At 48.4% G+C, this 24,091-nt stretch overlaps 1 protein-coding gene across 12 annotated transcripts; it reads left to right on the top strand.

Moving 5' to 3' along the window:
* Positions 1–1,637: 1,637 nt before the first annotated feature.
* On the top strand, positions 1,638–23,509 carry Hdhd5 (haloacid dehalogenase like hydrolase domain containing 5). Of its 12 annotated transcripts, none has more exons than XR_868852.3 (9): positions 1,638–1,834; positions 9,392–9,595; positions 11,695–11,807; positions 14,464–14,557; positions 15,921–15,951; positions 18,429–18,603; positions 20,910–21,048; positions 22,182–22,370; positions 22,539–23,507. XR_868852.3 is itself a non-coding variant. In XM_030255306.1 (9 exons), exons 5-9 carry the CDS (start codon positions 14,525–14,527, stop codon positions 22,864–22,866), a joined length of 756 nt encoding a protein of 251 aa, XP_030111166.1. In that variant the 5' UTR covers positions 1,683–2,143; positions 9,392–9,595; positions 11,695–12,251; positions 12,344–12,445; positions 14,464–14,524; the 3' UTR covers positions 22,867–23,507. The 12 variants fall into 12 exon arrangements, 9 of the variants coding, with proteins under 9 accessions (XP_030111165.1, XP_030111168.1, XP_017176997.1 ...); XR_003956183.1 differs by having other exon boundaries at positions 15,921–15,970; XM_030255306.1 differs by lacking the exon at positions 20,910–21,048 and adding an exon at positions 12,344–12,445 and having other exon boundaries at positions 1,683–2,143; positions 11,695–12,251.
* Positions 23,510–24,091: the final 582 nt, after the last annotated feature.

The raw sequence follows: 24,091 nt of genomic DNA, 5'->3' as shown, positions 1-24,091 counted from the left end.
AGCACCGACTGCTCTTCTGAAGGTCCTGAGTTCAAATTCCAGCAACCACATGGTGGCTCATAACCATCCATAACAAGATCTGACTCCCTCTTCTGGAGTGTCTGAAGACAGAAGTGTCTGCAGTGTACTTACATATAAGAAATAAGTCTTTACAAAAAAAAAAAAAAAAAAAAAAAAAAAAGCATTGGGGAAAAAAAAGTCACAGAGCCAGACTACACAATTCAATGAACTTCCATTCAGGACAGAAGCTGTGGTGTTTTACACTGTCTCTCTCAGATATGTTTTTATGCACGTATCCTGTTGCTTTCAGAGGGACCCTCCCTATTACCAGTTGTATCCAGACTTAGTGCAGGATGGAGTGAAGACTGAGCTCTGAAGATCTGGTGAGGGGTAAAATATGTGTTTTCACAGGGGAGGCTGTCACTAGAACAAGTGTGGGTACATTTAAAACCCTCAGGCTGCTAAATTGGTTTCTTTATATCATCATCATCATCATCATCTAGATAATGTCTTGGGGTGATCCTTCTGCAAGCCTCTGGAGCGCTAGGATAATAGGTATGAGCCACCACCTCACCTATTCCTAAATTAGTTTCTTATTTGAAAAGCGGGAAGAGGTTAAAACAAAACAAAACAAAACAAAACAAAAACCAAACCTGGACAGGGTATCCCCTGACTGGGCTTAGGTGCTGTGTGCTATGGTGGGTTTGACTAACGGCAATACATCTTCCAATTTTTCATCAACAGCAGTTACTCTGATTTATGATCTTAGTCCTCAAAGCTGAGAAGCAATGGACACAACGGAAGTGAGTTAGCGCGGAGTCCTTGTGCATTCCTGACCCTCCAACCCATTCTCTTCGACTCACTACTTTTTTTGGCATGATTATATCCAGGAACAGGTCAAAGACTAAGGAAGAGAGCATCTCACACCTTTCAAACAAAGCGAAGAGAGAGTTCTTTCTGCAGCAGGCTCCTATGTCAGGATGACCAGACTGACTTCCACTGTCCTTGCTCACTGACCTAAGCGTATTCTCTCCTCAGAGTGCTTAGCTGTACACATTACATGTTTGTTGAATCCATTATCTGACTTCTCGGGACAGTGCTCTTTTTTTTTTTTTTTACCTTGTTTCGTACACTGATCCCAGCCTCCCTACCAAGTGTGAATCAAGGAGATCTTTCCTTCCCGGATTTTGGGTCAGAGCCCGCAGGAAGTAGGACTGCCGCGCATGTTTACTGAGTAAAAGATTTTAAAGAGTAAGAAGCAGCACGCCATTCAACATTCTTTGGATGAGGCTCAGAGGATTTAGGTCTCAAAACAATGGTCTTCTTCCCCAATTCAAGGTTAGGCTGCCTTGTTCCACACGGTCACCCCAGCTCCAAAAAGTGCCGAGGAACACGCTCCCGGAAGTCAGCAGGTGCACTGATTGGTCAGGTGTCTGTCCTCCCAGCACGGGTGGCCGCGAGTCGATACTCGCTGACCCCAAGTCTCCTCTCGGGGAAGCGAGGGACCCAGAGCCTCGCCATTCAGTGTCAGGAACGCGCTCTCCGCTCCGAACTCGCAACCCGAGCCCGAGCTCCACGGTCGGACTACAACCCCCGAGAGGCCCTGCGCGGGCGGCCGCTGATTGGTTGCTCGGCTGTGCGTGGGAAGGGGGCACCGGGCTCGAGAGTGGGAGAGACACACAGTCTGCGCGTGCGCGCGACGGGCGCGATGGCTGCGCTCGCCGGGTTAGGGGTTCTCGGCGCCGGGCGCCATCTGTGGAAACTGCCTGTGCGCCTGTCTGCGGGGCTCCAGGGCTGCGGGCCCCGGAGGGGCTACATCGCGGGCAGCGCTGAGGTGAGGACGCATGGGGTCTGCACTCGCAGGGCCTGCGGGCGGGAGGGCCGTGCGGGCCACTGAGCATCCTGGCCTGGGGCCGCCCTCCCGGAGACCGTGGAGCCGCGGAACCCTTCGTCCTTCCCGAAGCGGTGTCCGGGTGCGCACCTTCCACCCGCTGGAAGAGTCCTTGTCCGGAGAAAAACCAACCCCAGGTCAGCCTCGGGTGGGTTCGCAGCTCCTTCCCGCGCGTCAGGAATGTGCCTCAGCAGTTAATTCGTTTCCACTTCTGCTCGAAGTAAGGGTTCGCGGATTCTTATTTCTAAAAAGGTAACTGTTTGAATATGGCCAGTAAACTGTACGGCTCAGGTGTGCAGCCATCAAGGCAAAGGAACTGTTATCATCATCATCATCATCATCATCATCATCATCATCATCATGTGTTGTGTGTATGTGAGACAGAGGGAGAGGGAGAGAGAAAGGAGTAGTAGGCAGGTTAGAGAACAACTTTGGGGTTCTCACCTTCCAGTGTGTGTTATGTGGAACTCATCTTCAGCCTTGTTCAACAAACTTTTAACAGCTTAGCCTTCTTGCTGGGCTTTGATTTTTTTTTTTTTTAATGTGAGTTTCCAAAAATTATGAGAGAGTATGAATTCCATATTTTTATTTTTCAAACAACTAATCACTTCGTTTTGGCGCACCTGCTTCTCTCTCCCGCTTTATGGCTGTAATACTTTAAATCCTGGAGTTTTTATTATTTAAACCCTAAACTGTGTGGGAAGCTTTAAAAGAGGCGTTTTACACTGAACCACAGTGCTATTACCATGCCTAACACACTTCTCTCGACTTATTTTGAAATTATAAGTGAATAGATTTGTTGTGTGTTTGTGTGAGAAGCCACAATACGTTCCCTAACTGACCTGTAGACCAGGCTAGCCAAAAGTCCTTGCTGACCCATCCACCTGCCTCTGCTTCCTAGGTGCTGGTTTTCAGGCATGTGCCACTAGGCCCGCTTTCAGGGATCCAGAGCAGTGTTGCTTGGATTCACAATGGGACAGAAATGAAATTGAACTGCTATCTCAAGGGAAGTGCGTCCCAGCTATCCTTGGGGTCACACAACAGCCATTACTGAACCCCTAGAGGGGTCTAAGCATGGTGTTTATAGAGAAATCCTACCCTCTTAGCTTTTCAGACCTGTATGCTGATTCTCTGTGGGAAGAGTAAGATGAGAAAATCAGACCAAAACTCTGAAAAAAAAAGTAAGGGCTTCTATGGGCCCTCTGAAATTTACCCATGAGTCCTAGGAATTTTTTGAGTTTTTGAGGGAAGGGCTGCAGGAATCCTGAGAGAGCACTGAGTATGAATGAGATATGCCGATTAGAGGAAATAGACTGATTACAAGGGGTGGACCTGAACTCGCCAGAAGCTGAAGCAGGGGATGTGAGCGGTGTGGCCAGATGGAGACCTCAGCCCCTCCCAGAATCCTCACTTAATTCCAGAACAGCCCAAGGAGTGATGAAAAGGGCCCCAGCTTGGCTGCTAGCTCAGTTTGAATTGGAATTCTGGACCCAGCGCTTGTAAAAGCAGCAGAGAAAGAAGCCTTTGACTCATTACTCTCTCAGGAGTTGGTTCTTTGATGGGGGGAAGGAGCTGAGAAAAGAACCCAGGCATCATACAAGTTAGGTAAATAACTGGTCACTTCTTTGTAGCTGATTTTTTTGGTGGGGAGGGATACAGTTTTGCTAGATAACAGGACATTTGGAGAGAGATCCCTCCTCAAAGTTTGGTAGAATAAAGAAAGATACATTTGTTCTGCGCTTGGCCTGGAGCCCAGTGTACTCTCCTGAGCTGAGGTGCAGTGGGATCAGCCTTGGAGACTTTTGACTCTGTATTTCCTGTAAGCGTGAGAGACTTGCTAAGTGTCGCTGGCTGCTATTTCCTGGTGGTTAGAAGCGACAGGTGGTTTTTTTTTTTTTTTTTTTTTTTTTGTTTTGTTTTGTTTTCAAGACAGGGTTTCTCTGTATGGCCCTGGCTGTCTTGGAACTCACTTTGTAGACCAGGCTGGCCTTAAACTCAGAAATCCGCCTGCCTCTGCCTCCCAAGTGCTGGGACTAAAGGTGTGCACCACCGCCGCCCAGCTAGAAGTGACAGCCATACTGATTTGAGTTGGTATCTCCTTTTTTCCAGTTTTCCTGCCCACCTTCAACTTGGCCCATGGGCTAAGCCTGGGAGACTGTGTATAAGGGGAGTGGGAAGAGGCCACTCCCCTGCAGCTCTTACCTGCTTAGTGGAAGGAAAATGGAGCCTTTACTTAGTCAGTCTCCTTCTTAGCTTACTGACACAGAGTTATAACTTCATTTCCTTGGTGGTTTCTCATCTTATCTGGACTGCTGTCTCTCTGAGGTTCTCATGTGTTCCACCCTTCAGTGGTGCTGTTCTTCCAATTTCCCTGAGAACAGAGACTTGTTTCTCTATGTAGCCACAGCTACATAGAGAAACCCTTTTCAACAACAGCAAACAGTCATGTGCAGCTGTGTGTCTGCATGCAGTTATGTGTGTCTGCATGTAGGTATGTGTGTCTGCATGTATGTGTGTCTGCATGTGGGTGTGTGTGTCTACACCCAAGTGCACATACCTTTGGCGGCCGAAGGCATCGCATCCCCTAGAGCTGAAGTTGTGGCCAGCTGTGAGCTGCCTGATGTAGGTGCTGGGAACCAAGCTTGGGTCCTCTGGCAGAGCGGCAAGTGCTCCTAACCTCTGAGCTGAGCAGGACTTCAGCGGCTTCAGCGTGACACTTGCATCTGTAGTGCTGGCCCCTCCACAGCTGCCCCACAGCTCCTTCCCGACTGCCCACCCGCTGCTCCCCTTTGTTCACTGATGCACATCTGCATCAGTCTTTCTTTCATGGTCCCCAGTCCCCAAAATAAAACTCACGGTGATTCCTGCTGCTCTTTTCTCTACCCCTGCACCTAAGTAGTTCCAATTCTAGTGATTCTTCTTTCCTAGTAATAATGTGCCCTTTTCTCTGTGGTTGGGTAATGTTTCATTTTTGTATTTTGTTTGTGTATGTGAATTATATAAAACAGTGAGTTTCGGTATGTCATGTTTCTTTTTTTTGTTTGTTTGGTTTTTCGAGACAGGGTTTCTCTGTGTAGTCCTGGCTGTCCTGGAACTCACTCTGTAGACCAGGCTGGCCTCGAACTCAGAAATCCACCTGCCTCTGCCTCCCAAGTGCTGGGATTAAAGGCATGCATTACAGGTAATGCAGTTGGGATGTAGATTACGGGTAGATACAATGGAAACCTCTCCGTAGTCCTCCTGCTTGCCTGTCTCATCTTTTTAAAAGTTGCATATATGAGGGAAAGCTGGGATGCTCCTCTCCCTGTGCCTGGTTTATGTATGGACAGGAAGATCAGTTCATCCATTTTCTGGCTTCCCCATTCTTGTTGCTGTTACCTGAAATAAAATCAGCACTGCCATCTTGGTTGCAGAAGGTCCCCTCTTCTCTCACCTGGATTCCCTTCAGTCAATCTGTTCTTCCGTCTGTGGAAGACAAAATTCCTCTGTAGTCAGGCCTGAGGATGCCATTCTCCTGTTTTAGATTTCAAGACATAGGAGCCTTGTGGTTAGTGCTCCATCCCGTAGGTGAGGCGCACCAGTCCAGGCCTTCCTCACTGCCCGTGTGCCTCTGCTCTCGGGGTAGGGCCCAGCACAGGCTCTCTTGGAGCTGTGTTTCCAAGTGTCTTATCCTCATCTGTAGTCAGGGGCTGTTCCTCTCCTTCTCTACTGGCTGGGCTCTTGGCAGAGGTGATGTTTTGTTTTGATTTGCATTTATTTATTATCAGAGGCAGCTTGAAGGAACAGGTCCTCAGCTACCTCAAGGATTCTGTGGATTTAACTGGACTTGTCTGGCTTCTTGGGCAAGTGCACTACCCACTGGGCCACCTGATGGCCTGGTGTTTTTGAAATGCTGTTTCCCTAAGTAACCTAGGCTGGCTTTGAATCCAGAATCCTCTAAGTCTTCCAAGCGCTGGGACTGCAGGCATGCACCATCATACTTAGTTTAACAGAGTTTTGATAGGCGAATTTAATATTTAATGCTTTCATTGATAGCTCAAAATTCTCTTCCAAGAAACTCAGCCTGTTTACAATACATGCAATTGTCAGACTTACAGCAGAGTTAGGGATACAACTCTTGCCCAGCATGTATAAGGTCCAAGGCTCGCTCTCTCTTTATTCTGAGAAGTTGAAAACTTGAAATGGATTCCTATTTGTGAAAATGCTGCTGTTGAGCCATTTGTCTTCTAGGCTAGCTGCTCCTTCTGTCCTGTTTACTAAGAAACGAGGGACTGGAGCCCTGTGTTGGTTTTTGTTTATTAAGACAGGTTCTCATTGTAAAGCTCTGGCTGGCCCCAACCTCCGAGTGCTAGGACTAAAGGCCTGTGACACACCATGCCCTTTCTTACCCGTGGTTTGGCTTGCTCACCACAGATAGAGCTCTGTGCATAGACTATATGTTTTCTAAGAATGGCTTGACCTAGTTGGCACCAACAAAAGAGAAATGGCAGACAAGTTGGGCTAGTTCATTTGTTTTGATAATTGAGAAATAGCTTTTATATTAACAGGCAGTTTATAAACTAAGAAATGGGATGTTTAGAAGTTGGGAAATAGAACCTAGAAGTGGTGGTACACACCTCTAATCCCAGCACTTGGGAGGCTGAGGCAGGCAGACCTCTGAGTCCCAGGACAGCAAGGGCTACACAAAGAGACGCTGTCTCAAAAAAAAAAAAAAAAAGGGGGGGGGGGCTGGAAATTGAGATTTTTGTTAAGGAGGCAGAACCTTAGGCCTCACACATGATAGGTAAAAACACTACCACTGAGCTATGTCTTCAGCCTTGAATATTTTTTTAAAAAAATAATTATGTATATTGCAAGGATGATACAGTGCCAGTGGCCCTGTAGGCTGACATGTGCTTTTCAAAAGGACAAACTGTGGGAGTTAATTCTCTCCTTCTAGCATGTGTGGTTTGGGGATGAAGCTCACGGTGTCAGGTGTGGTGGCAAGTGCCTGTACCTGCCGAGCCCACTTCACTGGACAAACCAACTTGTTTTGGTTGAGTTAGGGACTCACTGTACAGCCCTGGCTGGTCTGGAGCTTGCTGTGTAGATGAGGCCAGCCCTGAAGTCACAGAGATGCTTTCCTCCTCCTCCTCCTCCTCCTCAGGAATGGCTAGTGGCCTGATTTAAACGTTAGATGAAAGAGTGTTATTGGTTTATTCGCTCGGAATGTTATGGACCTAGAAATGATGTTTAGGGAGTAGACTATGTCTACAGATTGGCAAGTCACCAAATAGACACCAACTAAAATGTGTCAGATGGGCTGCTGGGCATGGTGTGCCATGTCTTAGTCCCAGTACTTGGGAGGCAGATGCAGGTGGATCTCTGAGTTTGGGGTCAGCTCAGTCTACAGAGTGAGTTCCAGGACAGCCAGGGCCACACAGAGAAAGCCTGTCTTGAAAAACCAAAACAAGCAAAAATAGTAAGATGGAAATAAAGAATAACATGATTGCATTTGCATATGTGTGCATGTAGGCAGGAGATAGTTAAAGTGTATGTAGTAGGTGCCCACATTTCCAGAATACATACAAAAGAGAGTAAGACACCTGGGAGAGTTGAGAATCTCTTAAAATATTTAATGCTGTTGGTAGCAATTGAGGTGCTTCATTTGTTTAAAACTTGGTATATGTTGTTAGAATAAAATGAATGCTTTTTTTTTTTAAGACACGATTATGTAGCCCAGGCTGCCTGAATGTACTATGCAACTGAGGTTGGCCTCTTAGGTGCTAGGATTATGGGTACGCCACTGAACATGATTATAAAATGATTTTTTTCTTTTGAAAAATGATGCTAGAAATTGAACATATGTCCTCAAGCATACAAGGGAGGTACACTTCCCACTAAGGTATAGTTCCACCCTCTAAAACAAGATCCTTCCCCTGCCCCCAAACTTTAGTTAAAAAAAATTCAAAGTATATACTGGATCCATCTTCAGAAAAGTGGCTCATCATACAAGTGGAAGCTGTGGCCACCACCTTCCGTCTGAGCTGAGCATGCTCTCTTCTCAAATTGAAGTTCTCCCGAATATATCATGGCTAGGACCAATGTCCTGACAGGAATGCTGATGCCAGCAAAAATTGGGAACGATTAGGAATTTGTGTGCTGTCCTTGTGTGGGGGCCGTGCTAATCTCTGTCTGTTTCAATTGTAGTGTGTGTGCTGGTAAAGTGAACACTAGAACTAAAAGGTGTATGGCTGGGCATGGTGACACGCAACATAGTGACACACAACATAGTGACACACAACATAGTGACATACAATTCCAGCAACTGGAAGTCTGCAGCCGGTGGATCTCAGAGACTCCAAGCTAGCCTAGTCTGAATAGTGAGTTCCAGGCTTGCCAGGACCACAAAATGAGGCTCTATCTAAAACCCCCCGAGAGAGGTAGGAGGTGGTGGGGAGCAGGGAGGGAAAGGAAAAAGAAAAGGTGGGGCCAGATAGGTGGCTCAGCAGTTACGAGCACTGGGTGCCATTACCAACATCCACGTGGTGGCTCACAACAACGCATAACTCCAGTTCCAAGGGATCCAACACCCTCTCTGACCTCTTCAGGTGTCAGACACACACATGGTGCGCAGTGTGTACAGCCAGGCAAAACACTCATATGCATAAAAAGTTTTTACAAGATGGCTATGAAAGCCATTGGTTTTGGTTAAATTGTTTGTCTTCCAAAGAGAACCAGGCACAGAATTATGTTTTAATAGTCATAGCTATGGGGTAGAAAGGAGTAAAAGAGAAAATATAAACTGGTTGTATTAAAGTGCTGGGCTCATGTTTTCTTTGGATTCCTCTCTTTCCAATTTTAAAGATTTATTTATTTTACATATGTGAATACACTGTTGCTGATCTTCAGACATGCTAGAAGATGAGGGCATCAGATCCCATTACAGATGGTTGTGAGCCACTATGTGATTTCTGGGAATTGAACTCAGGACCTCTGGAAGAGCAATCAGTGCTCTTAACCAATGAGCCATCTCTCCAGTCCTATTTCCAATTTTAAATTGCTTATATTTCTTTTGCTTTTCCAAGACTGGGCCTTGCTATGTAGCCAGTGCTTGCTTCAGATTCACTGTGTAGCCCAAGCTGGACGTGGCTGCCTCTGCTTGCTGAGCGCTGGGAATATAGGTGTGTGCCACTGTGCCTTGTGCAGTCAATTTCAGTGAGGTGGTTCTGTGTTTGATAAACTTGGTAAACTTATTCTGCTACAGGTGGGTTTGGCTAGTCAGAAGTCCCATGCCTTGATATAGTTCAGTGGTAGAGTTCTTGCCTATCATGTACAAAGTTTGGTCTCTAGCTCTGCCAAAAGAGGACAGGAAAGAAAGCAGGCTGTGCTTTTGTTCTTTCTGATGTCATGTTCCAACAGTGGCTGAAGAGGAACCTTCTTCTATGAGGTTGTTTCTTTTCCCGAGTTTCTTCTGTCTCTTGATTGATGCAGTGCGGTTCTCTCTCCTTCCCCTCGTAGCGTTCTCCCACCTTTGGCTTACTGTTCGACATTGATGGAGTGCTGGTTCGAGGCCACAGAGTGATCCCAGCTGCTCTGGAAGCATTCAGCAAGCTGGTAAACTCCCAGGGGCAGCTGAGGGTACCTGTGGTTTTTGTCACAAATGCTGGGAACATCTTGCAGCATAACAAAGCCCAGGAACTGTCAGACCTGCTGAGGTGCAAGGTAAGAGGCAACCAGAGGCACAGAAACCCAAAACCATTCCTATGGAAGCCTCCACTGCAGCCCTACATCCCTCTCCGTTAGCTTGAGGTACAGTTGGGGCAGTGTCCTTAGGGTCTAGACTTGTGATGACATCAACAGAGTGAGTCTTCATACACATACATGATACTTCATACATGTGTACACACATGGTTGAGGGAGCACAGAAATCTGACTTGTGGGGCTGAGGATGTCGTTCAGTTGATAGAATTTGTGCCTGGCACGTGTGAAGTCGTGAGCTGATCTCAGCATGGCAGTAATTACTAGCTATAGTGGGGCACACTCATCATGGGCCTTGTTCAAAACTAGGCTGGGCTATAGGACACCCTACTTGGGGGGAGGTGGGAAGGTGACAGGATTCTGTCCTTGTATTTTAGTGTTTGTTTTTGAGACAAGGACTCATGTATCTGTAGTAGGTGGCAATGACTCTGGATGTCCGGCCTCACTTCACTAATTCTGGGATCGCAGCTGTGCACTACCACACCTGCTTTATGTGCTGGGGATTAAACTCAGGCCTTGGTGTGTACTAGGCAAGCACTCTGCCAGCGAGCTGCAGAGGTCACTTGTGTTCAGCATTCCACAGTGCAGACGGGCCTGTGCAATAATAGCTCATTAACAATATAATAGAAAGAGTGGCAGGTACCTGAGTGAGAGGCTGAAGCAGCAGGATTATGACTTATAGGTGGCATAGTGAGACTTTGGGTCAAGAAAATAACAAAATTCCTAAACCATGCACACGGCCTGCAGATGTGCCTCTCCGTGGGTGCTGTCCTCTGAAAGCCTAGCATCTCCCCTTTGAAGTTAGCTCCTCACTGTATCCAAGATGGGCACCTGCTCGGTAAGGGTGAACTCAGTTTTGAGAAGGGGTTCTTTGTAACCAAGAAAGTCGATAAAGGCTGATGGTGGAGGCTGAATCCAGTACATCGAAACCCTTTCCATAAAGGGCCCTAAAAGCATTCAGAGGAACCTGGTGTTTCTGTTTACACAGAGGAGACCAGGAAAGAGGATAACACAAGTTTGGGGCCAGCCAGAGCTGTGTAGTGAGACCTTCATCTCATAATAACAATAAAGACTACACTCTTGAAGTTAGTGTAGATGTTGAAAAGCTAAATCTTGGGAGCTGGGGAGATGGTAAAGTGCTTGAGTCCAGCACCCAGCTGAAGAACCAGGCTCGGCGGCACATCTGTAATCCCAGGGTTGGAGACAGTTGTATCCCTGAGGCTCGCTGGCCAACCAACATAGCCTGTCAGCCAGTCTGGCAAAGCAGGGAGCGCCAGGTTGAGTGGGAAGCTTGAAAAATAAGGTGGAGAGAAACTGAGAAAGATACCAGTGTTGACATCAGGTTCTCCACACGTGTATCTTCTCACATACATGTGCACACACATGCGTACAACACAAACTAGATCTTGGGCTGGGGCGTGAGCCAGTCCTTCTCGATTGCAAGGCCATGGTTCAGTGCCCAGCACTGCAGAGGTGAGGGAAGTTCAGTTTTTACGTAGAAGTGAAAACACAATGCTGAGGTCCGAGACGGATGGATAATGGCAGTAAGTACACGTCACTGTCTTCAGATGCCCCACAGAGGGCATCCCATCTCATTACGGATGGTTGTGAGCCACCATGTGGTTCCTGGGAATTGCACTCAGGACCTTTGGAAGAGCAGTCAGTGCTCTTAACCGCTGAGCCATCTCTCCAGCCCCAGCCATGCTTGTAAAGTCTGTGGTTTCCAACAGAGTTATGAGGCAATCTCAGAGGGGTCTTTGAGCTAAGCGCAGCAGGATCTTAAGTCTGGTAATGCTTCTCTTATTTTGTATGTTGAGAACTGAATGTGGCAGTCATGGTGTCTTACATGCTGGGCTAGTTAGTCACTGAGCTACATTCCCAGCCTTAGGTAAGTTCTTGTTGCTATGTGGCTAAGTCTTAGCAAGTGCCAGATTGTTTACAATGTTTTATTTTTAGACCCCTCCTGCCCCCCCCCCCCGTGACATACCCCAGTGGCTGTCACCCTATCATGTTCTCTCACCCCTACCTTCCCCTGCTTTCCTGTTCCTTGGTTGTCTCCGCAGGTGGATCCAGACCAAGTCATTCTCTCTCACAGCCCCATGAAGCTCTTCCTGCAGTACCACAGCAAACAGATGCTAGTGTCGGGGCAGGGGCCCCTGGTGGAGAACGCCAGAGCGTATCCTTTCAGTTTGCTGTTCCGGTGGAGAGGAGGGTGAAGGCTTGGCGTGCCACAGTTGGGGCGGGATGTTGGGAAACAGGGATAAATGAATGCTTTGTATGGTCGGTCCTTGAGACTAGTGGTAACAGCCCACATCAGAACCGTGTGCCCAGATTAATGTACAGAGACCCCTGTCTTAACCTTGAGCAATCTTGATCTCTGTGTCTCCAGTAAAAACTCTAGAATCTCCAGGCCAATGACCCCTCTGGAGGCCGAATGACCATTTCACAGGGGCTACATATCAGATAACATTAGATTTTACACTATGATTTATAACAGTAGCAAAATTACAGTCATGAAATAGCAACAACAATAATTTTATGTTTGGGGGTCACCAGGACATGTGGAACCTGTATTAAAGGGTCACAGCGATAGGAAACTGAGAGCCACTGCTCTGAGCAGGTATGCCCTAAGTGTGGGAGCCTCCCTCTAGCCTCTATCCTTGCTTGTCAGCCCCTGCTTGGAATAGCGCATTGTTGGTCATGTGTACACAGAAAGCAAAGGACATGGTCCCTGTCTTCAGACAGCTTGTTCATGTGCCCTCGATGCATCCTGGACCCCATGTAGACTGTGCTCCAAGGCAGGCTGGGACCCAGGTAAGAACATGTGACTTACTCAGGAGAGTCGTACTTGGGAGGGAAACACCCACAAACAGCAAAGGAGTGTGTAAGAGAGCAGGTGTTATAGAGGAATGGAACTGATAGGATAAACATACATCATCAATGAGATTTAGTCACTTTCCGTACACAGTTGGAGCCGGGTAGTTGAACAGTGACCGTCTGCTGGTAGAGCGCCTAGAAACTCTGTAGCTGCTCAGTCCACACTGAGCCTCAGCATCCCAGCCTGGCCCTGAAAGCCCACGCGTTCCTGGAGAGAGCTTCAGTACTTGTTGGAATCCCTCAGATTTCTTATATCTTCAGAAAGTGGGGAGAGCCTTCCCCCTCAGTTAACCCTCTCTGATTCATGTTTCTTAGGTGAATGTGGGTCCAGTCAAGATGACAGTCATCACAGGGTGGGGGGAAGCAAGCTCATCTGTGAGGGCACTGTGACCGGGTCTGACCACCTGTGTGTGACCAGGTCTGACCACCTGTGTGTGACTGGGTCTGACCACCTGTGTGTGAGGTGAAAGGAGAGAACTGACTCCCACAGGTTGTTCTTTGACGTCCATAATCCCCACAAATAAATGTAATTAAAAACAAACAAACAAAAGATGAGCTGTCCCAGCACAGGGGCTGGGAATGAGCCTCAGGTGGAGAGTTGTGTGTCGTGCTTGAGGCCCTGGTTTGCATCTCAAGTGCCAGGAAGAAGAGAAGATGGCACGGGGCCAGGGCAGGTTCTGCAGGTAGAGCACTGGCTTCTAAGCTTAGCCACCTGAGTTAGATCCCCAGGTTCCACACAGTGGGGGGAGAGAATGGATTCCGAAGTTGCGCCCTTTCAGCCACTGTGCCCCTTCCCCAGCTAAATAAATGCATCTTAGAAGGTGAAAAGATGGGCTGGGGGATTGAGATTGGCTCCAGGTTTGAGCATTGGAGTGTAGAGGGGACACCTGGAGCAGCAGCTGCTGCAGCAGCCTTTAGCTTTAGAGGGTTGGGTGGTCCCCTGGGAGGTGGGAAGACAAGGTGTCAGTCAGAAGGAGCGGAATTGGGCATTAGAGGACAGAAAGGCAGGCTGGGCGTGGACAGTCTCGTCCTAAACTCAGAGCAGTGGAGAGCTGGTGCAGGCCTTACGACTGCCGGGCAAATCTGTTAGATTTGGGGGATACTGGTTTTGAGTATCATCTGAGACTGGTTAAGATGGGACGGAGTTAGGGACAGGAAGATGGAGGCAGCTCTTAGAGGAGAGCAGGCTGGAGTCGTCATGGTCTTCTGTGTGACGGCCCCTTCCTTGCTGAGTGGGGTTTGACTGTCAGTGTTGTAGTTTCCTCTGAGTATTTGTGACTGTTGTGTGACTTGTCCTGGGGAGATGCGAACAACCATTATGTAACCCAGATAGGGAAAGAAGGACCGACCCATTGGCTTAATGAGCCAGGCAGTTAGCTAGGGTGAAAGGCACACTTCAGAAAGTGCCATGGAGGCTGAATGGTGACTGGGGAGCCCCCGCACAGCTTGCAGGCAGCTTGGCCATGGGAGTGTCTCTTCCCCCAGAACCTTGTATAACCATATAGGGGGAGGGGACTTTAAGCAGCACAGGAGGGAGGTTGTGGCTCTGGTAACTTTCAGGGTCCCCACCTCCCTCCAGGAGGGAATGTTTCAATCCAGAGGAAATAGCTATTCACCAGTTACTTGATTTTGCCTAGCTCCTTGCAGCCCAGTACTGAGGTCATGTTACTCACGAGCACCAGTTTGAACGGCCCTGTGCATGGCATAAGCTCCCTGAGTACACAGTGGGGGGGTTGGCCTCTTCTTCTCTGGGTCTTGCTGGTGTAGATAGAGTTGGTACCAGGGGGTCGCACTGGTGTTGCTTGCGTCTGCCCTGTCTATGCAGTCCCAGCCTGCACTTGGTGCCTGCCTGCCATGGTCTGGACTGGGCTTGGTTCTGCCCTCTTGTCACCTGATATCTCTATAAAAGCATCATCCCAGAACTGTGTAGCTTTGCTTCCCTGATCTTGCTGCAGACTAGGCTTCCAGAATGTGGTGACAATAGATGAGCTGCGGTTAGCCTTCCCAGAGCTGGACATGGTGGACCTTCAGCGGCGGCCGAAGACCATGGTAATACGGACAGGGTGGGTTACTTCACCCTTCATGGTACTCCTGGGCTCTTGTGGTCGTCTTTGTGTTTCTTCTCAGTGTTGGGTCCTGTGTAGATCTCGCCACGCTCCTGCAAGGAGCTGCATATTGTTTTTATGGAGCTCTACACTGTTCTTCTTGCAGAGGTGCATCTGGCCGGGGACTGTGTTCCCTGGATAGATAGGGATGGCTGAGAGACGCAGTGGGCTCCACACACTAGCCTTCTGCTTTGTTGGAATTACCTAGCGACTCCGTTCAGAGTCTTGGCATTTGCTTCAGTCCACAGTGCACTTCAGTGGCTTCCTCGGGTTTTCCTCTGTAAGTCACTCAGCGCTGCTCCTTTATCCTGAAGCAGAGCCGGGCTGCCTGTGAGGAGAGAAATACCGAGGACTCTGTCCTCCCCTGCCCGCTGTCTGGCCCATAGTTGAAGAGAGTGACTGTTGAAGAAAGAGGCTTCATGTCTTTTTACAGTTCTGGTGGCCAAACCCAGAGTTGTACAGGTTGGGAAGTCTCTGCCATCTGAGCTCCACCTCCGCCCGTGATTTCTTATTTCTTGGGACCATCAGTTCCAGGCCCTCTGGTCCTTTGGAATATAACTGCCTGTCTCCTAAGGCACGTCTTGGCCCATTTGGCCCATTCTGCATAAGATTTTCTATACATATAATAGCTTATGTTAACAATTTAGGATTTGATGAAATACATTTGTAGACAGGCGTTAATTTAATAGAAAATAGGTTATAAGTTCTCCTACCAGGACTTTCTAGCTGTAGAGCTGATCCTGTCCTTTGAGAGCTTTCTCTTGAGTCTCTAAAATTCTGAGATGAACCAGAATATGGAGTGGGAACACATCTCAGAATAGCTCCAAGGCTGAGCCTGGCCCAGGAGAGGTGACTCACATCAGCCAAGACTGCAGTGGTTCAGGGAAGAGTGAGCCCAAGGCCGGTAAAGAGAAAACCTCTAGAGCTGGCGTAAGGACAAGAGTGCTCGTGCACAGAGAGAGCCTCTCTTACAGACTACCCCCTCCCTAGCTCCCTGACTCGAGAGCCCCTTGCTCAGCCAGGGCCTTGGTTTTTGTCCTGGCTGGAGAAGCACAGCTGACCACCGCCCCTCTTGGCCAACTTTCCACATGGCATCTCTCAGCCTGTATTGAGTCCAGTCTGGGCCTTGGCTTTCTTTCCCTTGTGCATCTTCTTCCTAAGTTCTGCCTTCTTGGCTTGAGCTGGTCCTTGGGGGTGGTCTCTGACCTGTGGGGGACCTGCCTTTCCTGCTACTCAGCTCTGGAGACTCGATGCTCCGGAGTGGAGCGTGCTTAGCATTGATAGGCCTCTTGTTTGTCTTTTGGCAGCGCCTGAGGAGTGACTTCCCTGCCATTGAAGGTAAAGGCCCTGTGCCTGGGTAGGTGTGGGGTCTTTGTCTTCCCTCTCTCCTTTCAGACTCTTAAGCAGATGGTGCCTAGCAGTGCACATCAGGGCCTGGGTCACCTGAGGTATCACCCTGGCTGTCCACTCGGTCCTCTGAGACGTGTGGTGAGGGTTGCTCCTTCTCAACAGTGCTTAGCTTACTTGAATTGTAAGCACAGTGACTCTCAAGAGAGCATAGGTATGGACAGTCTAGTACAGTGTCACTTAGCTCTCCCGTGGACAATAAAGACATTGTAACTTCTTGTTGCCATCCTGAAGTAAAATAACTTTCCCATAACTCATATCAGAAAGTAGTCAGTGGCCAGTTGTAGTGGTGCATATCTGTAGCTTCCCACTTGTAGGGCTGAGGTGAAAAAATTTGAGTTCAAGGCTATCTGGGCTTCACAGTGACTCTTATCTCAAAACCAAACAAAGCAGTACAGTATTGCGCCCTCACTGGACCAGGGAGTGAAGGAAAATGTCTTGGCGAGACATTACTATTATAATTATCTGAGAAGTAAAATGATTGTTCTGAACAAAGTGACCAGGAATGTCCCAGCAGCAGACAAGGCTGTTTATAGCTCTAATACAGGTACGTGGACAGAATCGCCACTGGTGAAGGGATTTCTAAAGTGGAGAACTATTCTTGGTCATTTTTTTGGTTTTGTTTGTTTGGTTTTGGAGACAGGATTTCTCCGTGTAGCCCTGGCTATCCTAGAACTTGCTCTGTAAACTAGGCTGGCCTTGAACTCACAGATCTGCTTGCCTCTGCCTCCCGAGTGCTAGATTAAAGTTGTGTGCCACCACTGCCCAGCTAATTTGTGGTAAATTTTTAAGAAATGTTAGTAGTTTCTTGGTTGATTGTATGATCACTTAAGATTGTTAAAACTGTACAAAATACTTTGGATGGCTGGAGAGATGGCTTCGCAGTTAAGAACAGCTGATACTCTTACAGACCTAGGTTTGAGTCCCAGCATCCACATGGTAGCTCACACCCATCTGTAAATTCAATTCCTGATAAATCAAGTGCCTTCTTTAGGCATCCACAAGCTTGTATCAGGTATGCACATGCATACATGCTGGCAAAACACTCATACACATAAAATAAATAAATAAGCAATTAGAGTACTTGGTGGTTAGCTATAAGATGGAGTGCTCCGACAGTTCTGTGTAAGTATTGGGGTGGGACCTCAGGTACCACTAGGGTAGGACAGTTTTTGCCTTTGTAGAGTTCTCTGCTGAGTGTTCAGTCATGACAATCAAAATAGGTCCTCCCTCTTTTAATTTTAACTTTATTTTTTAAATATTTGTTTTTGATACAGGGCCTCTATATAGCCCTGGCTGTCCTAGACTCACTGTGTAGACCAGGCTGGCCTATGACTCACAGAGAGCCAACTCCTTCTGTCTCCCGAGTGCTGGGAGTAAAGGGCTGGGCCCGGCTCACACTTTATTTTTTACTTTTTACTTTTATTTAGGTATGTATATATGTCTGTGTACATGCCACATGTATTCAGGGACCTGCTGAGGCCAAAAGAGGGCATTGGATCCTTTGGAGCTGGAGTTGCAGGTGTTTGTGACTGGCGTGGGTGCTGGGCGTTGAACTCGAGTCCTTTGCAGGAACAGCAAATGTTTTCAACCACTGAGTTCTCTCTGTACCCCCTTACTTTGCTTTATTTTGAGGCAGAGGCCTCACTCTGTAGCCTGGACTAGCCTTGATCTTTTTTGGGAAAAAGATCTCATGTAGTAATCACTGACTTCTGATTTGTGGCTAGATCAGTAGCCGAGGTGACTCTGAGCTATCTAGCATCCCGTCTCACCTCTCAAGTGGTCATGCTATCACGTAGGTGCATGCTATCGTGCCAGGCCTTAGTTTTTATTTGTTTATTTTGTATTGCTAGGGTTGGGATTTAAGGCCTTATTCATGCTAGGCTAGCACTTGATTACTGAGACATACTTCCAGGGCCCCTGTTTCTTTTTATTTCAGATATAGTTGAGGTAGCTGAAGTTTAGCAGTGAGTGAGTAACTACCCCAGTTCCACAGGAGTCTTGGCTGTTAGGATCAGAGCTCAGGGCTCCTTTGTTCCAAGTTCTCATGCATGGCTCAGAGGTGTGACTGAGGGAGGCCGGCCCCTGTAGAGTGCAGTGGTGCTTGTGGGTGAGGTATGGTGGGTAGAGCATCTCATAGAGCATGAGATCTGCTGCTTCTGTGAGAAGGCAGGGGACACAAAGGACACCCTTAGGGTGTTCCTTGCTAGACCCTGGGCTCCGTTCACCCAGGGTACACTGGGACATGGCTTGGCCACAGCTGCTCAGATGTGACCTTAGTAAAGACCTCTGGCTCTGGGTAGGTATTGCTCACTGGCCTCTGTAGTCTCTGAAGGAGCTTCAACCTACCCACCACAAAGGGCAGGGCAAGCACCCTGCTCCCTCATCCCTGTGCCTCTGATTTTTAGGGGTCCTCCTTCTTGGGGAGCCAGTCCGCTGGGAGACAAACCTGCAGCTGATTATGGATGTCCTTCTTAGTAACGGCCACCCCGGAACTGGCCTGGCAACAGCTCCGTATCCCCACCTGCCTGTTCTGGCTAGCAACATGGACCTCCTGTGGATGGCTGAAGCCAAGATGCCCAGGTGAGAACACGGTGTCCCTGATCTTTACCTTGTGAGCCTTGGAGGTGCCACCATAACCTGGCCTCTGAGAGTAAAAGCTTTCAAAAGTTTCTTCATATCAATTATTAAACTAAAACTGCAGACTGCTGAGCATGGAGATGTGTTGAGTGGTTTTTAGTATGTGCCCATCCCTGATGACCTCAACACACCACCAAATGGGCGACTGTAAGGGATACCAGTGGGTATGCAGCCAGTGGGTACGCGGTCAGCCAGTGGGTACGCGGTCAGCCAGTGGGTACGCGGTCAGCCAGTGGGTACGCGGTCAGCCAGTGGGTACGCAGTCAAGCTTCTTCCTCGTTTGCTTTCATATGCATGCTAGAGATGGGAAGCTGGGACGGTAAACCAGGATTGTGCCTGTGCTGCCGAGGCGAGAGCTGAGCTCAGCTGTGCGACATCAGTGTCAGGACCTCTTTTGTGGCCCTCAGGGATCCTGACTGAAGCCAGCTGATGACAGCATATAGTATCTTCTCACTCTGTCATGGACTTCCAGAGGCTGTGTATAGTCAGCAGAGGGTGGTTTAGACCCAAGACTTGGCCTCAAAGAGGCAGGACTTCCTCCCTGTGACTCTCCCTCTCTCCCTCCTTTTCTTTCTCTTTCTGTGAGCTAGGGTGATACTGTACCATACAGCCCAACTTGACTTCAGCTCATTACCTTCCTGCCTCAATTCCCCTGTAGTTTGTGTCACATTTAAGTGTATTCTGTAGCCTGAGGTTAGATACTGTCTCTGAGTTAGTGCCTTGGTTTGGGTTTTATTTCTATGAAGAGACATCATGACTAAGGGAATTCTTATATAGGACAACATGTCATTGGGGCTGGCTTACAGTTTCAGAAGTTTAGTTATCATCATGGTGGGAAACATGGCAGTGTGCAGAAGACATGGTGCTGGAGGCGCTGAGAGGTCTGATCCTGACTGGCAGGCAGCAGGAAGGGACTGGGTGGAGCTGGAACATAGGACTTCACAGTGACAGTGTTCTTCCAACAAGGCCACACCTCCTAATAGTGCCAGTCCCCGTGGGCCAAGCATTCACACACTACCTGCTCAAGCCACCACAGTTGTGACATGCGATTCAGGGCCTGTAGCTGCCAGGTGAGAAGCACAAGGAGAACAGGGCATGGGCCAGATTTGAGGTAACTTTTGTTTTTATTCAAAGAAGCCATATTTGAGATTTTTTTCCCCCACACAATTATTTTTGTATCGTTTTGAGACAGAGTCTCACTCGTTAGCTTTGATTTGTCTGTGACTCACAGTGGAGTACAGGCTAGCCTTAAATCATAATTTCCTCCACCAGCCTCCTGAGTGCTGGGATTGCAGGCGTGTGTCACCATGTCTGCCTCTGTTTACTCCGTGATCCCGAAGTTAGCTGGTTGTTGTGGTACACAAGAGAAGACAGAGGCAGGAGAACCACATGTGTGACACTATGTGGACTTCATGTGTAGTTCTAGGCCAGCCTGGGATACAGCAAAATCCTGCTTCACAAAATAAAAACAAAGAAACAAAAAGGAAATGAAATTCTTTTGTTGTTGTTGTAATGCTGTGTTGTTTGAGATGGGGTCTCCCTGTTTAGCCCACCTGATTGGTGTTGACTTTGGCCAATGAGGAAATCTGATTCTCTGGAGACCTGGGATCCTCATGAGGACTTGAAAGAACAGGGCGGACTGTAGTCTAATGCCGTGGACAGCCTTACTTCAGCTTCAGTGCACTCACTTTTATACACAACTGTGACAAAGAAAGCAGTGACCCAGGGAAGGTCGTGTGGTTCAGATGAACATGGAAATGAACACCAGTGAGTGCATACTAAATATTAACCTAACAGCACAGCCCTTTCTCAGAGCTTCCTCAGGACAGACCAACTTAAACACAATTGCCTGGTGCGTACTATAGATGATATCTGGGAAAGCATGAAAGCGAGGCAGGAGGCCATGTCCAGATGCAGGGCACACTGACCAGAGTGGGTTCTATAGCTGTGTTCTGACATCCAACAAGAATAAGCATGCCGCCAGGCGTGGTGGCACATGCCTTTAATCCCAGCACTCGGGAGGCAGAGGCAGGAGAATTTCTGAGTTCGAGGCCAGCCTGGTCTACAAAGTGAGTTCCAGGACAGCCAGGGCTACACAGAGAAACCCTGTCTCGAAAAAAACTTTAAAAAAAAAAAAAAAAAAGAATAAGCATGCCTTATAAGTTGAATGCAAATGTTTGCATCGGAGGCACAAAACTCACATCCAGCAACAAAACGTACCTCTTTTTTTCCTGTCGCCTCTCTCACAGTTCCCCAAGATATTGTTCACCATGGTCAGTCTTTTGACTGAGTTCTGACAGTTGGCCTAGAATCCCCTATATAAGACGGCTGAACTTGAACTTGAAGAGACCTGTTTGCTTCTTGACCTCCCAAGTGCTGAGTTCAAAGGTGTGCATCACCACCCCCAGCCAGGAAATGAAATTTGTATGTAAACGGGGGACATTGAATATTACATGCCAAGCGCAGTGTCTGTTAGGATTGGGTCAGCGCTGAGGACAGAACACAGACACACTTTACACAAGGTGGCATACTGGCTTTCTTATTAAAGAAGGTAGCAATCAGGCTACGGGCAGTCTTTATTCAGGACACTTACTCCTTTCTGCAGCACACTCCTTAGGCTATGCCTGTATAATTCTAAATGGCTGCCTGAGTGTTAGCCATCACATTAGCATTTCAGAGGGCAGGAAGCAGTCGAGTGGGCTGTTAGCTTGCAACACTGACCAAATACTTGAATAAACAACCTAAAAGGAGGAAGGTTAATTTCTGCTCTATTGATTTGGTGCTTGTGGTGACCCTAATATTGTGATAGGAAGCAAGTTGTGGAGCAAAACTGTTCCCTTTTGATAGCTAGGAGGCAGTGAGGTAGACAGGAGGGAGCCTCCAGGGATGTGTTTCCAGTTTCAGCTGGCTGAAGACTCTAGCGCCAGCCAAGGGATCCTCAGCTGGGACCACGCCTTGAGCTGTGGGGCTGTGTAAGGTCAGGAAGAGCGTGCCTCCTTGTGACCTCTTGTCACAGCCAGGCCAGCACCTCTGCTTCTGCGACTGTTCAGTGGGGCTCACGCGTGTACTAGGTGGCCACACCTAGCTGCAGGGGAGGCAGTGAGCACACTCTGGCAGCCAACAGTTGTGGAGCACCAGTGTTAGGGTTTGGGGGCCAGGTACGATGGCATCGTGGGTAAATGCCTGCTATCAAGCTGACCACCTGAGTTTGAGCCTTGGGACCCATATAAAGTTGGAATGAGAGACTGACTCCAGAAAGTTGTCCTCTGACCACCATATGCTCACTGTGGCACATGTGGGTACATAAAATTAATTTTTTAAAACCCAAAATACAATGTTTTGGGAGTGAGCCTTTCAGGGTTTTCACCCTAGTTTTGCTACCCTGGGGAAACTGCCTGCTCTTGCCTCAGTTTCTTCATGTGAATGACTCTAGGGGAGGGATACAGGTCGGTTGCTTGGAGACAGCTTAGAGAGTGGCAGATGGCCTCAAGGCTAAGTTGCTGAGATCTCTTCTTGGGCAGGTTTGGTCATGGCACCTTTCTGCTTTGCCTGGAAACCATCTACCGGAAAATAACAGGCAATGAGCTGAAATACGAGGGTCTGATGGGCAAACCCAGCATCCTTACTTACCAGTATGCAGAGGACGTGATCAGGCAGCAGGCTGAGAGGCGGGGCTGGGCCGCCCCCATCAGGAAGCTGTATGCTATAGGGTAAGTCCATTGCCTCTCCATTATCATAGCTGCTTTTCTTTCCCTCTGCCCACACCACCCAGGCTTCCCCGAAGCTGAGTCACACCACCTCCAGGCTGTTCTGATAGCTTCGAAACACTAAACTAAGGTTTTTTTCTTCTTTGCCCTCTGGTATTGCTGCCCTGCCAGTGATAACCCTATGTCTGATGTCTACGGTGCCAACCTATTCCATCAGTACCTGCAAATGGCCAATCGTGGAGAGGAGGAACAGCAGACTGGTGGGCAACAGAAGCAGCGGCCTTCAGCAACCCAGAGTTGTGCTTCCATCCTGGTATGCACTGGCATATACAGTTCTCAGGACCCAGGCTCCCAAGTGCCTCCTCCTGGAAGGAGAGAGCTTCCATTCCACGGACACCGAGACTTCAGCTTCAGTCCAGGGCTCCTAGAAGCCTCCCACATTGTTCATGATGTAAACGAAGCTGTGCAGCTGGTTTTCCACCAGGAGGGTTGGGCTTGAGGGGACGGAGATGTAGCAGAGGCAGAGGGGGCTGTTGGAGCATGCGCTCAGGGAATCCTGTGTGCCCGGCTGTGGTCTGGGTCACAGGCATCAAGTCCAAGCCTGGCTTCTTGCCATTACTTCCTGGGACAGAGAAGACTGTAGCTTCAGTAGCTACAGAAAGCCCTTGGGGCAGCATCTCAGGAGAAGGGATGGATTTCTGGGCCCTTCCTGTGCGTCTCTTGCAGTCTGACCTCATGCTGGTCCCTTTACCTCTGTGCCTCAGTGTCAGGTCCTCTCAGTGAGGACCTTCTTTTTCCAGACAGCGTCTCACTATTGTAGTTCCCGCTGTCCTGGAACTCACTATGTAGCCCAGGTTGTCCTGAAACTCAGATCTGCCTGCCTCTGCCTCCCCAGTGCTGGCATCAAAGGTGGGTGCCATCACACCTGCCTCAGTCAGGACTTTAAAAACCGCACAGTGCAACGTTATGTGGAAACTTGTGGAGGGAGAGCCTTTGGTCACACTGAAGGAAGCGCTGTGCCATGCCAGGGAGGGGTGTGGCTGGCACTCTCCATAGTGTTTACTGTATTTTAGAGTGCTGCCCAGAGACTTGGGGGCTTTTTTTTTTTTTTTTAATTAAAAACTATCCTAATATTTGTTACATTGTGTCTTGTGAGGATTTGTGTGGAATGTGCTAGAAGCCCTGTGAGGGGAGGTTTGGGAGAGTGGTACATAGGGTACTCTTCGTGAGTTGAAGGGTTTGTGGCATTTCATTCCCTAAATATGGCGGGCATCACCTCCTCCTGCTGTCCGTCCTCCCATTCCCAGGTGGGGCTCTGTCAGCACTATTTACATTGCGTCCCTAAAGAGGAGTCCTACTCCAGCTTCCCCTTGGCTCTTCCCCAGCCTTGGCATTTGTCAAATTTCCTGCTGCTATAGTTTAGATGTTGACTGCCTTTCAGAGGCCCATGTGTTAAACGCTCGCCCACCCACTCCACCCCCGCCCCCAATGTTGGAGGACCTTTTACTAGGTAGGGCCCAAGATTTAGACTTGGCACATGGCCCTAATCTCAGCATTCTGGAGGCTGAGACAGAAGGATTTTGAGTTTGAGGCCTACCCACGACACAGCAGAATACTGTCTCAAGAAATTAAATTAAAAAATTAAAAAAAAATTAAACCCTGGCTAACAGACTCAGGGTTCCTGCCCTTGTCTTACTTTGGCAATCACTTGATAGGACATGAAC

This window comes from Mus musculus, chromosome 6 (genome assembly GCF_000001635.26).
Source record: "Mus musculus strain C57BL/6J chromosome 6, GRCm38.p6 C57BL/6J".
NCBI classification, from domain to species: Eukaryota; Metazoa; Chordata; class Mammalia; order Rodentia; family Muridae; genus Mus; species Mus musculus.
This window is presented reverse-complemented; position numbering and strand designations above follow the sequence as displayed.

What these genes read in the sequence shown, in the direction of transcription:
- Hdhd5 (NM_144815.2), top strand. Translation starts at nt 1,709, where the DNA reads ATGGCTGCGCTCGCCGGGTTAGGGGTTCTCGGCGCCGGGCGCCATCTG. An exon ending in CAGACCTGCTGAGGTGCAAG is followed by an intron (nt 9,596 to 11,694) that starts GTAAGAGGCAAC and finishes TTGTCTCCGCAG; the next exon opens with GTGGATCCAGACCAAGTCAT. An exon ending in AGGAAGCTGTATGCTATAGG is followed by an intron (nt 22,371 to 22,538) that starts GTAAGTCCATTG and finishes CTGCCCTGCCAG; the next exon opens with TGATAACCCTATGTCTGATG.